We start from the raw sequence: 14,836 nt of genomic DNA, 5'->3' as shown, positions 1-14,836 counted from the left end.
TTAAATTTGGGACCATTAGCCTATCACTCATTTCAATTTGGGACCATTAGCCTATCACTCATTTCAATTTGGGACCATTAGCCTATCACTCATTTCAATTTGGGACCTTGCAGTCTGAATTGTTGTTTGTTTATTCAAAGTGTCAAGTCCAAAGTAGCCTGGGCTATTTAAAGCGTCAGTTTATTGCACATACTTTTTATGTCATTTTGAATAGCCACTACATAGGCCTACACAGCAAATTCTGGCCTTTGGAATAAACTCTCTGGGAGTTTATATCAACTACATTTGAGTGTACATGTGAGACCATCAAATGTACTCCAGGGAAAAGTTAAAGTAACTCTTTTCCGGGAGTTGATTTTAAACTCTTTTCTGGAGTTAAAACTGAACACTTGTGGGAGTTAAAATACTAATCCCATGTGGGGTAAAATACAACTCTCACCTGGAGTTAATTTTAATGTGAACTCTTTCATGGTGTTAACAGTTAACACTTACAAAATATGTTTTATTTAACACTTTTCAGAGTTAATCATTAAAAACACAAAGAATATTTTAGGTGAAAATGACTACAGAAAACATTCATTACCAGACATTTTTATTTGTAATTCATGTTTGACATTTTGAATGACAAACTGTTTGAACATGTTACAGCCAACCAACCAAACATATTGTGTTTAGTGCGGCCCCAATTTCATATTTAAAACAAACTGCTTTAACAGCAGCTAAACAATTGACAAGCAGTTGGATATTTCAAAAATCATGTCAGTACCACATCTCTGTAGTGCAGAGAGTGCAAACATTGTATAAAAGCATTGCTGACAAGATAATAAAGAACTTTTCAGTAATGCAGTAATGTACTGTATTAACATGAGGTAGAGTTTAAACCTGTAATTTAAGTGCATAAATATGTACATAAAAACAAGGGTGAATTCCATATAGCTTATATTAAGTCAGCAATGTTACAACAACAACATACAATCACACCCATAGGACATTTGAGCATCAAAAGATTTGAAATGTCTTAATCTATCCATTTCTAGAACCAGTATCTTTCTTGGGATGTTTTCACTTAAAATACAAAACAACAATTAACGACAAAATTAAGACATTAATTAAGCTGGGCTTTGAAGAAAGGCCAACAAGAACAAAGTATGGAAGTTATAAGATTACATTTTTTGCCCGGGTGCTGTCCATGACCGGCTGAATCATTTGAGAACCAACATCGCTTTGAGGACTGCTTAGACTGCTTGAGAGGGACAATGTATCTGTAAGACTTGGGGAGGAAGACCCTTCACCATCTAGCTGCAGTAGTGTAAAATCTGAGGACCACAAATAAAAACATTAGGTTACAGGGCACATACAATCATAAATTAACAAACACAAAACTGCCATATACAGTAGGGTGCCGAGGAAGATCAAGAACTGGCACGCTTTCATTCCAAAAGATCTCTTGACACCAAAGAACACCAAGGTTTAGTTTACTTAAATCACAACTTGCCCCATTAGATGAGAGAGCCATTTTGTATTTCATAATAAAGATTTACTATAAGCCTGCCTACCACAAGGTGTGAGTGTCACAAATTCCATCAGGTTGGAGTAGTCTGCAAGCTCTATTGAGTGTGAGCAGTCAGCTATGGGACGACTGAAATGCACATGATAGAGGAGAGTTAAAATACATTTTTTGATTGCTCAGGATGTCATCTGCAAGCTGCTGACATTTTTTGACAAACATTAATACTCTTTAAAACATTTTTAAAAGCTTTCCTGCAAAAAACAAACAAACTAGGAAATGTTCAATCCCATTACCATCATCAGTAGAGATGACAGATTGCTTCTGTTGCAAGTTCTGGAAAGACATCCTCATCTGCCCTGCTCACCTGCGACTTTTAGCACTTTATCTTCTGGTATGAGAAACTTCTGCATCACTGAAGCACAACATTCAACACGTTATTAAATTATTATTTCCCCTTTAATAGCATCAGAAAACACATCACCTACCTGCATTGATAAAATCTGAGAAAGTTAGGTTTAGCAACTAAGGCGACTGTGTTTCCGCCATTTACGTTATAACAGCCTCTCACGTGAGACAGACAGTAGCGGTGCAAGCTGTCCGACTCTTCACTTAAGCAAAATTGTCGATAAATAAAGCCATAACTTACCAGTTCGTAATTCCCTCGCAGGTCCCCTCCTCGCGTCCGTTATGGTCCAGCCGTGCCGGGTCAACTAAGGAAACAACAATGTAGCTGTTCAGTATGTAAGGGATAACGGCCGCCGAGGTGTCCTGTTATACGGAATTAATGGACGAGGGCGAGGGGCAAAAAACTCCCTGACTCGCAGCGGAGTTGCCTCCGCCCGAGTCCATTAATTCCATATAACTGGACACACCTCGAAGGCCGTTATCCCGCTTATCACCCGGTTGCCACTGTAAAGCAAAGGAAACACACGGTAACGTTTAAAAAGAAGCTCACTAGTTCAGCTTGTTGTACAACTTTCGTTGGCCCTATAACAGCGATAGCATGGACAGTTAGCTTGTTTACAGTTGATTCCATTGTTGCGAAGCCTGCAACCAAAGATTCTAAAGCGCTGCAACCGTCGTCCTACTATGGTTGTTATAGTTACCATTCATAAGCATTGATATGGAACGGTGTCCTATTATTCAGAATTAATAGCCACCCCACCAGCCAATCAGAAAAGAGTATTTCTTCTCTCCGGGTGATAAACGTTGATAAGACAAGAAACAGCGTAGGCTAATGTGAACTTAAATACACAAAGAAATAACAGTAATGATGATTATGATGTTAATTCCATGCGTGATGTGCACACGCATGGTATGACAAGTTTGGGGCTATCTATAAGGGTCTGGGGCTACTGTAACTAAAAAAAAAAGTTCGGGGCTAACTTCACCAGCTAGCTAGCTAGTGAGTTTGGCCTCGCAAAAATCTGTCTTCGACAAAACATAAAAATGTGCCGTTATATACGGATAGAAGTATGACATAACGTTAGTTTGAGGTGAGGTGAGTTTCTGGTCCTGCCCTGTGCTGTGTCAGAGGGGTGGCTACGATAGAGCGGAGAAAGCCAACGTGTGCTTCTTTTACCAATATATTTAACGATATCTTTTGCTTTTCTTATCCAAACAATGGCATACTTGGCACTGCACTTACTCGTGCCAGTAGCAAGATTCAAATGGACGAACGGTTCGACAAATATGTGGTTAACAGATATGCGGACAGACAGACACACAGACAGACAGATGTTCCTGCAATTTATAGATAGATAGATAGATGCGATGGCTTGTCTGTTGGGATAGGCGTCCAACAACGAGTACTCGGGGCAACAGCCGGGCCTATCATTCGGCATAATTCTTCAAACCCGGACTTGCTGAATCTAAAGCTCTCCACCCACTGTTGGTCATGCTACTTGACCATATAAAAAAACTGCCGAGACTGTCGTTCCCAAGTGTAAAATAATTAGAATCAATAGGTGTTGGAAACGGTTGTTTATGCGCATTACCACGGATGTGCATCGCTAATTTGCATGAGTTGGATGGAAACACGACTAGTGACCTCAAGAAACAGAGATCTGTGAAAAATCACCAGAATTCTCCTTTAAATAAGTGCTTGTATTGGGAAATGAGATTTTGGTTATGCCATAGAATCCTAAACAATAATTTTATGAAAAATCTCATAGGCAGGGGAATAGTCTGCAACATCTTATTCATGATCTGAAAAGGCTGGACATTGGAGTGAATTACCTGCCACAAGACTGGGCCTCTAATATCCTCAGCTACATACATCCAAATAAAAATACTCATTCCAACCTAATGGACATTAAGTAAGTTAAACAATATTTTCATCAAAATGTTTTTTGGAAGGAAAGGCATGTGATCATTATGGAGTATATATGTGTTCTGTGTGTGTTACTTGTGTCTACTATTAGGTTCTATTTATACACTCTACTGTTGCTGAGTAATTGTGTTCCTGATGAATATGACTGTCCTCTTCCTCCTGTTTTAGTGTCTGGGCAGCTGATGAGACAAACAATAATGGAGCAGGTGCATTCTCTTCTCTTAAATTGAAAAGAGTCACTGATGAAACCTTCAGGTGAGATTCTTCATGAAGTCTGCTTTTTCACTAGTAAATGCTAATCACTCAGCATGTTATCAGTTTTGTTATCTATAGTGAGAACCTGTGTGTGTCGCTCTGTACTGTGTTCAGGGACCTCGTTTGTAAGATTCAGAGATTCCGTCCTAAAACAATACGTGTGCTTTGGCCAGAGTTAGCTATCACTGAGGGGCGCCATGACGGTCACCAGTGAAAAGGTGAAAGAGAATGTGACCATGCTCACTGAATATATACACTCACAGGCCACTTTATTTGGTACACCTGCTCAACTACTCTTTAACGCCAATCACATGAAAGCAGCTCCATGCATTTAGGCATGTAAACGTGGTCAAGACAATCTGTTGAAGTTCAAACCGTGCATCAGAATGGGGAGGAAAGGTGATTTAAGTGACTATAAACATAGCATGGTTGTTGGTGGCAGTCGGGCTGGTCTAAGTATTTTAGAAACTGCTGATCTACAGAGAAAGGTCTGAAAAATAACATATCCAGTGAGCGGCATTTTTCCAGGTGAAAATGTCTTCTTGATGCCAGAGGTCAGAGAATGGCCAGGCTGGTTTGAGCTAATAACAGTCAGTCATTACAACCGACATATGGAGAAGAGCATGTCCTAACTGATAGTATATTTTTACTACCATATTTCTCTTAAGACTCAATCAGGACGATGCGAGATCAGGATCCAGGCTTTATTCTTTTCAATGAGGGGCCAGTGGCCCTCAAGGGAGAGAAGTACATGTTTGTTTCACCCCATCATGGATTCTCTGACTATACAGAAACAGTCTACCATATTTAAAGTTACACACATAGAGAAGGAGTGACCTCTAGGTCCAACCCAGTTTGAATATGCAATAGAAAGGGAGGATGAGGATTAGGCCTTCATCAGGTCTGGTCAGCTTCTATTGTCTTTTAATTAAAACTACCCCCTTTCCTGGGAAGTCCTTCAGAGGCTTGGACACATGCTGTTCTACAAACATTAACATTTCACACCTGGTGATAGGCAAAAGGCCATAGACAGGCAAAAGACAGGCTTTCATTGAATTCAAGGATAAACAAAGGATGCTTGCATACAGACCAAAGACACATACAGGGTACACATGGGTACAAAAATCACAGCTGACCATAAGAAGTACGCAGTATGTACATTTACAGAAATGAGGCTGATTCACAACACTTTCAGAATGCACAACACATCGAACCTTGAAACAGATGCGCTACAGCAGCGGAAGACCACACTCGGTGCCACTGCTGTCTGCTAAGAACAGGAAAGTAATAATACTCAAATAACAAAATAATATGCCAACATAAATAAAAGCGAAAAGCTCCATTGCTTGCTTGAGTATTAACATGCTGGCAGTACCAACCATGATATTTGGAAAACAGACTGCTTACTCATCCATCATCAGCAATTTATTTTTAAGGCTAAGCAGCAGTCTAAGAGGTAACCGCTTCAGGTCTTCCAAACCCATTATAATTTTTTGAATGAACTTAAATGTGTAGGACAATTGCTTTGGATAATCAAGATGAAGTGCACAAATTCAGAAAGCCAAATAGCAAAATGAACGTCTCTGTCAACTCTGCTATATCACACAACAATATCTCCGTCAAGAACTATAAAATGGATAGCAGGACCAAACTTCACAAGGGATTCTGTATCACCCGAGACAGTGAGAATAGCTACAGCTGCATCGGAGAAGTCTGGCAGGTCAATTTCTTCTGCCTGAAGAACATGACAGTAATTAGTTAATGAGTAGAGTAGTCAATGAAAACACTACGTGTGTATTTAATATAATATGAAATACCAGTGAATGAAAAGTTCAGGTAAAATTCCCAAATATGTCATTCTTGGTGAATTACTGTAGTATGATTTAATTGCTATTCTGGTGGCTAGGAAGATGGTTGTGGTTGTTGTCTTTTGGCTGCAAGGTAGTATCAGAGGGGGCTGAAAAGAAATAGAGATATATAGAGAAGACAAAGTAAAAAAGAAGAAAGAGTGAAAGGACACAATTTAATCAAAAACTTACATTCCAGGTCTTAAAAAATCCATCTTCCCACAGGAAGATGGGAAGGTCCTGCAGAGTAATTTTCCTTCTGCTGTTGACATTGACGTCTTCCTAGAAAGACAGAGGGATTGTTGGGTAATGGGAAGACAAATCAGCAGAATATTAATCCTATGCATATATTAAATAAGACTATAGTACAGGTGACATGTAAATACAAGATTAACTCTTTCACGCTCCTGATATGCAACCTCCTGCTCTGTCTTTCTATGAAATCATGAGAGACGAATGTTCAGTGCATTAATAGACTGGAATGAGCAAATGCATGAGTGGTGTATGCATGGTAATGGGCTGACCCTTGAAAACTGACTGTGATTTAACTAATAATGGCAAAGTAACTGAGCCTGTGTCTCGGAAGAGGCGTCACATGACCTGCATAGCCAACACATTTTGAAAATGCCACATAAAATAAGTCCCTTCTTTGATACAAAAACATCAATCAACCCTAGCCTTTGTGTATCCCTGTTGAGAGATGCAAAGGGATAACATTAGGCTAGGCTGTTCTCATTGGTAAATAAATTCTTACAAAATATCACTATAACTTATAATAATATAGGCTACACGTTGGCTACATTGTGACACTAGTAAATGGAGGACAAGTAAGTTATCACTTAACATGGTGTGATGGTGGTTCCTTGCACAGAACTGAAAACATGTCGCACAGCCATCTGGTCCTGAAGGAAAAAAAATTATAAACAGTATTATTTCACTTTTTTGCACAAAAGTCAGTCAGACAGTCTCTTCATCTCTCTCTGTATAGGCAGGCCTATCAGAGTCAGATGTTGCCATTGATCATGCTTAGGCTATTGTCAGTAAGTTCAGAGCTACAACTTGGCCTCCTATCCGTGTTAACAGAACTGGAATTGACATTAATATAAGACATATGCTATTGCGGCAGGGTTATTCTTCAACTGTGGTACTCTTTGACCTGGTAATTTTCAGAAAATGGAACATCTTTCAGTAAAAATCTTTTTGCATGGTTTAATTATCTACTCTTTCTAGAAACTTGCCCTAATAATGGCTGTAAAGATTTCACTTGAATAATATATAATTTTGACATTTTATTCCAAAAGTCTAACTGTCATTTCCAGTGTAAGTATATAAGTATATATATATACTCTTTTGACCCCGTGAGGGAAATTTGGTCTCTGCATTTATCCCAATCCGTGAATTAGTGAAACACACTCAGTACACAGTGAACACACAGTGAGGTGAAGCACACACTAATCCCGATGCAGTGAGCTGCCTGCTACAGCCACGCTTGGGGAGCAGTGAGGGGTTAGGTGCCTTGCTCAAGGGCACTTCAGCCGTTCCTACTGGTCGGGGTTCGAACCAGCAACCCTCCGGTTACAAGTCCGAAGCCCTAACCAGTAGACCACGACTGCCCAATCACACGTTTCCAAAACACAACAAAACATGTGTTTTCAAGCAAAAATAACATCTACTGTTCCAAATGTATTTGATTAAATATTACACATATCAGCCAAAATATTAAATGTATTGATTTTCCAGAAATGCATGTTGTATTATTTTTACATGTTTAACTTAAAATATGTTTTGTGATGGAAATGACAAAGTGTGGTGGAGATGACATAATGTCATACATAGACAAATTTAAGATTTAAAAGCATTAAGATTTAAAACAAAAAAAAAATGCGTCCCTGCCATATGTTATGTAATTATTAGGGCTGTCAAAATAACTGATTAATTTCGATGAATTAATTTGAGAAAAAATAACTGATAAAAAAAAATTAGTGCAGATTAATCGATTCCGTATGACTTTTGACCCCGAGCCGTTCTAGTCAGTAAAAATTAGACTGTAAAATGAAGGAGAGAGAAGAAAACGTGCTGCCTGGATCATTGATTGGAACATTTACTTTTTAAAAATGGCCTGATGGTGTTAATAAAAAATAAAGTGTTGAAAATAAAGTCCTCTGCAATGTCTGCAGCAAGGAATTTGCATATCACCGGAGTTCATCAACTCTATAGTCGCACATCAATGCAAAGAAATAAGTGTTGACATTGAGGGGAGTGTTAATTAATTTTCATTGTGTCCCCTAGGTTATATCTGTGGCCTGAAATGCCTTGTATGTGAAAAAAAAAACTTCTTCCCGAAGCACATTTGAATTTATTTCCTCAGCATATTAGGTCATATCATAGATTATTATGGCAATTATTTGAACAGTGAAAATAATAATAAAAGAGTTTTTGAACTTTAACGTCTTTAATGTAAACTGTGTTTTTAGGGCAATGTCATTTCCACCACGTCACCATGTCATTTCCACCACAAAAAAAAACAAAAAAGTAGTAAATATTTTTTAGTTTTTCTTATTTCTTCCAAGGACAAGAAAAGTATCACAGTTGAAGAATTACCCTGCAGTGTTACTTTGCATTACATCTAGCAGCTAATGTAAACCATATAGCTTATGGCAGCTAGGTAGGCTACTAATAAAATGTTTAAAAGTGTGCTGCCTGTTTGTGCGTGTCATGTGTTTGATTTCCAACTTATGAAACGTTGCTTTGGTGTCTAACCTGCGCGGCCAAAGTAGGCCACACCAGAAATGGTTGATAAAGGATCTTTGGTAATGCTAAACCATACTGTTTGTCTGTCCAGTTTCCACTAAAGTAGTGCAACAACCGGCTGGCTGGCTGGCTGGCTGGCTGACAGCTCAGACAACAAACTTTAGCTAACTCTCTAAAACATGCAGCTAGCTCGCAAAAGGTCTCTCTTACATAGCCTACAGCTGAGGTCTGCCCGCTGGAAGACGGTACACAAATAAATAAACAAAGTACACCTACATTGTGTAGAGGCTATAAGGCTTGCAGTTTAGCAGTTTTATTGAGTTTACAACACTGTTGGGGAATACAGTGTACGTGTCCGGGGATAGCATTACGTGCATTCGTCCTGCTCAGTGCCGCGTGTGAATGGCTGGTGATCTGCACAGACCACACTCTTGACACCCTTGATGGCCACCTCCTTGTAGTCCCTATCAAAGCGGCCATAGAAGTGGTTCAGCTTATCAGTCAAGGAGGTGACGGGGGGGTGGGGGGGTGGGTGAAGTTAGTAGTTTTATAATATGTGATGGCCTGGATGCCTTGCCACAATAATGGAAAAGTGTTAGTGGCATCCCTACTAATCATACCTTTTGTACTGGGAAGTCTGGCCCCCACATTGTCTGCGTAGACAAAGTCTGGACCTTGGACAAATGTAATCAATGAGCCCTAATGTAGGGTTTTGCTGACCACTGCACTTAACTGACATGCAATACCTCTTGGTTTCAGACTGGAAACGAGAGTCTCAGAGGATAAGAAAAATCCAGAAGTATCCAGACCTCACAAACATGCAGACCTATTACGCACACTGCCAGAAATGTAAGAACAATGAAAATCAATGTCAGAATGAACCAGTACCTTCTATGTAAGCTAAGGTCCAATAGACTGAAAAATGTGGAGAGTACAGTTACTTGAATTACTGAATTGTTTTGCAAGGCACATTTAAATGTAATTCTTATGAATGCACCAGATGATAAGGTCAATTGAACTTCTTAGCTGTGAGTCATGATGTACTTTAGCTGATGGTGAATTTATAAATAATCTAAAGCAGGAGTTAGTTTACCTTTTTAACTGGGAGAGCCATAAATACAATGTTTTAGATTTTTTTTTCCATTAACCCTTAGAGCCCTATTGATGCAAAGTACGTCAAAAAACACACCCATTCTTCTCTGTTAAATTGCTCCGGAACTGCTTGTCGCAGCGAGATGAAACCTTTATTGCGTGACAGTCTATACTGCTCTGCGTTCACCTGCGCACTCATTACTCTCGTTTGATTTACTCGCATGATCGCATAGATATGACACACATATCAGATGAAAGAGTAGACATATAGCTATCCATTGATACCAATCACATCCTTCTGAGTCAAAGGGATCACGTTATAAAAACAGACGAAGTGACAGGAAAAGAATAACTTTATATAGCTCAACCTAGGGGTGCCCACCCATTACTCTCGTTTGACTTACTCGCAAACCCGTGATCGGATAGATGTGGCACGCATGTCAAGTGGAGACACCGCTATAAAATTAGACGAAGTGACTTCGGTAATCACTTCGGTAACACTTTATTTTAAGGTTCACATGTTAGCCACTTAATACATGCCTGTATTAGTGAGTTGTAAGGCATGTGTTAGGCAACATTAATCATTTGTTAGACATGTATTCACTGCTGTATTTCACTGCCCAGGTTGCTGTGTCAAACAGCACTTAACAACTGGGAGATTGGCTCCCATTCTAAAGTGTAAACTGGTTCCTTAGCAGCAAGCACATTATCATCAGTAATACCTATGCAGTATGTACTTACTGGTCGTGGTCATGAATTGGTTCCATATTCTTAAGTCAGGCTTTACTCTCCCTCTGTGGTGGCACTGGGTATCAGCCCATTTTAAGCTACAAAGCGCGCCACTGTAATTTTTAAATAAAAAAATTCTATTTTAAAATTTAAAATGACAAATTAATAACAAAGTCAAATGAGACACAGCCATTTTGTAAGCATACTGTACATACTTGGAACTGTGTTTTCATTCAGGCAAAGCACTGCTTCTTGGGGTGAAGAAGTAACACCGGAGCTTTTCAGGTGCTGCCTGCAAATCACTCCGCCCAAGTAGTGTTTCGCCTGAATGTGAACATAATACCAAGTATGTATACGCTTGCAAAATGGCTGTGTCTCATTTGACATTGTTAACCAGTAGGCCACGGCTGCCCCACGGCTGGTCACATTTGGTGACCTTTGACCTCTAGGGGGCGCTGCACAATAATAAATGTAATTTCCCTGTGATGTATCAGTGTTAATGTTGGTGTTCCGCAGTGCGGGGCAGCTGAGGAGACTGGACAGAACAAACACATCTAGCACTGTCTGGAGAAGAGCTGCTGCACACTCTCATCAGCCCTGGTGTGTGTGTGTGTGTGTGTGTGTGTGTGTGTGTGTGTGTGTGTGTGTAGAATGAACAGCTATGATAAGGGATCAGATTCCAAAAATAATTCAGTGGAAATGCATGGATTCCAGTTGCTGCTACTGGAAGAAACTGGAATCCATGCATTTCCACTGAATTATTTTTGGAATCTGATCCCTTATCATACCTGTTCATTCTTACTCCTTGCTCGACTTATCGTGACTAAATTCAAGATGGCTGCAAACGTTAAACTTCGTGAAGATACTCTCTGTATAAATCGTCTTGTAAGTAAACTACCAGTGCTTTTTCAAAGTTCTCAATGTCTCGTTTTAAATGTCAGGGCCCTCGGAAGTCTACCAATGAAGTGTGGAGATACATTGAGCCTCGTAAATGGGTGTAAAACAGTGATTTATTTGCATGGCTAGCCCGATGCCGAAGCACCACTACTGAAAAAGTTGTTGGTAGCATCGGCTAACTAGCGCCAGATTTTGGAGTGCAGGGGACAAGTCGAGATGGGCTATGAGACATACGTTCACACTCGGTATCATGTTTCAATACACTTTAGGTCAATATCACACCGGAATTCTCCTTTAAAGAATGCTAACTTTATCAATGTTAGAGATAGTCTGGGAGGTTGCTGTACATTTTTTCTCATATTTCAGACAGAAGTACAGGCGAGTGGTGAACGCTTTTATTAGCTTGCGCACAAAATCCAGCCATTTTTAACCTCAAAATCATTCTTCTTAGGGTCACCTTGTTGGGGGAAGCAAAAAACTGAAAACCGAATGAGAAAATACAAGGGGTTGAGCTTTCATTACTATTCAAGGAATTGGATACATTGCAGTTGTGGCTGGTTGCACTTCACCTTGATGCGCAAACTCTGTTAGATGTGCTGTGTGAGAAAGATTACCGTGTATGCAGCAATCATTTTGACAAAGAGGACTTCTACGACCAATCACTCTCTCACTGTCCTGAATTCAAATCTCCTGACGATGTTTTTTTCAAGAGGTGACCCTAAGGAGAACGATTTTAAGGTTAAAAATGGCCAGATTTCTCCTTTAACAGATATTGTTGTGATTGGTCAAGACTTGATACACAAAACAGAGCCTACAGTAAGCAGCCTGATTCAATTTATTTCAAGTATTTTTACTATTACTAAGTTACGGCTTCGGTACTACACTACGGAGTGTCTATTATGTGGTAATTCAACTATTTCAATTCAATAATAAAAAAATAAAAGTAGCCTTTTTAAAGAAAAGTTTAGGATGCGGCTGTGGAAAAGTGGGTGGGCCCAGGCCCATTGGGTCCACTCGCTGTGTCTATAACTGACTAGCATACTTTCCCTGTTATAGTACGGAGACAGATGGTGGATGGCAAGTTTTACATGACTTTCAAACAAAACTTTCCAGTTTGATAAGGTAAGATATTTCATGAAATTTGTTTCAGTAATAAACCTTTGTTATGGATATAAACCAGTCATTTGAATCAGGTTTGCAGAAAGACTGAAATTGTCCTGTAGTTTCTTTGACCAAATTCTGTCATTATAATAACATTTCAGGAGCCCTGTGAAGAGAAGAAGCACCATTTCTTTTAACCTCATACTTTTTAGAATTGTTATTTTTTCTTTCCATTGAAAGCTATTTAAATAACATGCATCCAATTTGTTTTGCAGTTTCCTAAATTAATGATTTATAGAGTTAAGTGGGACACTTTACTTGACAGCGTCGACATAAGAGTGACATGACACTGTCATGAACGTGTCATAAACAAGTCATAAACGTTTATGACAGAACGCTTCTGTTATTAAGTGACATTTGGTTTTTGTCATAACAAGTTAAGGTTAGGATTAGGGTTAAGGTTAGGGTTAGGTTTCATTTGTCATGACAGTGTCATGTGTTCATGACAGTGTCATGTCACTCTTATCGATACTGTCAAGTAAAGTGTTACCGACGTAAGTTACATGTCTTGCAGACAATTTTATTCAATTTCAATGGAGATCTATACAAACTTTGTAACTTTGATTCTTTGAAAAAGAGGCTAGCTCCCTACTAATTATGACTCAGACACAAATTTAGAGATATGCACATAATCTGAACCTTTGTAGCACATGGATAATGTCCTTCAGATATAATATGTTTATATTGTGTGCACCTCATGAGTCTAACATCTATACTGTATGTATGGAGACAGCTGGTATGTTGACCTTATATATTAAGAGCTCACATTTTCTATAATGAAGTGTTTATGCATACATTACTGATTTTTGGTTTCAATCTGAAAACTAGAAAATTGAGCTCAGATGAGTCAACCATCTCTCTCACCTTACCGACCGCAGAAGTATCCGACCATGATAAATCTTCAGACCTCATCAGCAATATCCTCAGATTAGGAGCTGTACCTGAAAAGTAAGAACAATGAAAACATCCTCTCCATGTCTTTTCCAGTAGGCTGCAGGAATTACAGTATGAATGAGTTGTTACTTGAGCCAGAAAAATAGCAATGTGCCTGACCGCATTACAAATGTTTTCATTCACCTTTGCTGTGATAATGGTAACTGCGTTGTCCACAAACTAGCAAAGACATCTGTGCCGTGCCTGACACCACAATCCACCAGGCATAAGGCCCATAGTCATAAAACGTGGTACTTACCTGTAATAATATATGCAATGGCTGCTCTGCAATACTATTCAGAATTCCTGTCAGTCATGATGGATTTACCCATATGTTGTAAATTGTAGAATAGATCCAGTGTCCTTTTATTTTCCAAAATGAATCCTCTTCTGTCAGAGATGTGTTGCCTTTTTTCACCTGGTCATTTTTAACCTGTCTGTAGCATGTCTGTAATTACACAGACAACACTTTTGACACATTTCTTTTATGATTTTTTTTAACTAAAACTAAGTATGATTTATTGTAGGCAATAGTTGTTATTAATTGAGTAACATCATTAAAAGTGTATTCTGACATTCACCCTATTCTGTATGATGTTTATATTATGTTTATGTTGTCCCCATGCAGGTACAAAGAAGAACCGGATGAGAGTGCACAAGGTTTCCTCTCCATATCCAATATGGAAGACATTAAACTGAGGGTGAAGTGTATCTCTGAGAGCTTGGCTACATCGATCCTCTCCTTCTGCATTAAGCAGAAGAAGATGCTGTAAGAAACATATTTTTGTATCACTTTACTGAAAGGGGACATATTATTGAAAAAGAGACTTTATATCTCAATGAGACTAACCTGGTTAAATACTGTAACGGTTATAATAATAATAATAATAGTAATAATTATAATTCAGAGTTTTAGTGCTTTTACACATTTTGGTTATTGGGATGGCTACCAATTCAAAAACTACAAAGTAGTTTCTTTATGGGCTACCAAGATCTGGAAACATATCATTGATTCATACGCCATATGCCTTTGACATGTCATTGACTCATATGCCTCCTCCGCTTTCTGGACTGTATCAACTTGTGCTGCCCCCTGCAGGTAACACTCGAATTTATTAGAAGTTACTCCTTCCTAAACAGGAAGTTAGAACTTACAATCTTCAAGTATTTATTATAGGTGGAAGTGACCTTCTGTTGGGCAAAGCCGAGCGTCTTCCCTATTTGACATATATAACCTTTACCCCTAATTGAATTTAATACCTTGAGGTCCCGACAGATAATTTACATTCGAAGATGTTTGGCCTTCAGATGTTGTCTGAAGACACAGGC

General features: G+C 39.0%; 1 protein-coding gene across 2 annotated transcripts in view; it reads left to right on the top strand.

Moving 5' to 3' along the window:
- Nucleotides 1-14,836, top strand: part of LOC121692869 — a 67,209-nt gene that overhangs the window by 29,389 nt on the left and 22,984 nt on the right. For both annotated transcript variants that reach the window (XM_042071868.1, XM_042071859.1), the window contains exons 11-17: nt 3,685-3,828; nt 4,011-4,097; nt 9,455-9,544; nt 11,033-11,116; nt 12,470-12,535; nt 13,403-13,522; nt 14,136-14,276. In XM_042071868.1, coding sequence (XP_041927802.1) covers nt 3,685-3,828; nt 4,011-4,097; nt 9,455-9,544; nt 11,033-11,116; nt 12,470-12,535; nt 13,403-13,522; nt 14,136-14,276 — 732 coding nt within the window. The remainder of the gene's footprint in view (nt 1-3,684; nt 3,829-4,010; nt 4,098-9,454; nt 9,545-11,032; nt 11,117-12,469; nt 12,536-13,402; nt 13,523-14,135; nt 14,277-14,836) is intronic.

Source organism: Alosa sapidissima, chromosome 2 (assembly GCF_018492685.1).
Source record: "Alosa sapidissima isolate fAloSap1 chromosome 2, fAloSap1.pri, whole genome shotgun sequence".
Classification (NCBI taxonomy): domain Eukaryota; kingdom Metazoa; phylum Chordata; class Actinopteri; order Clupeiformes; family Clupeidae; genus Alosa; species Alosa sapidissima.
This window is presented reverse-complemented; position numbering and strand designations above follow the sequence as displayed.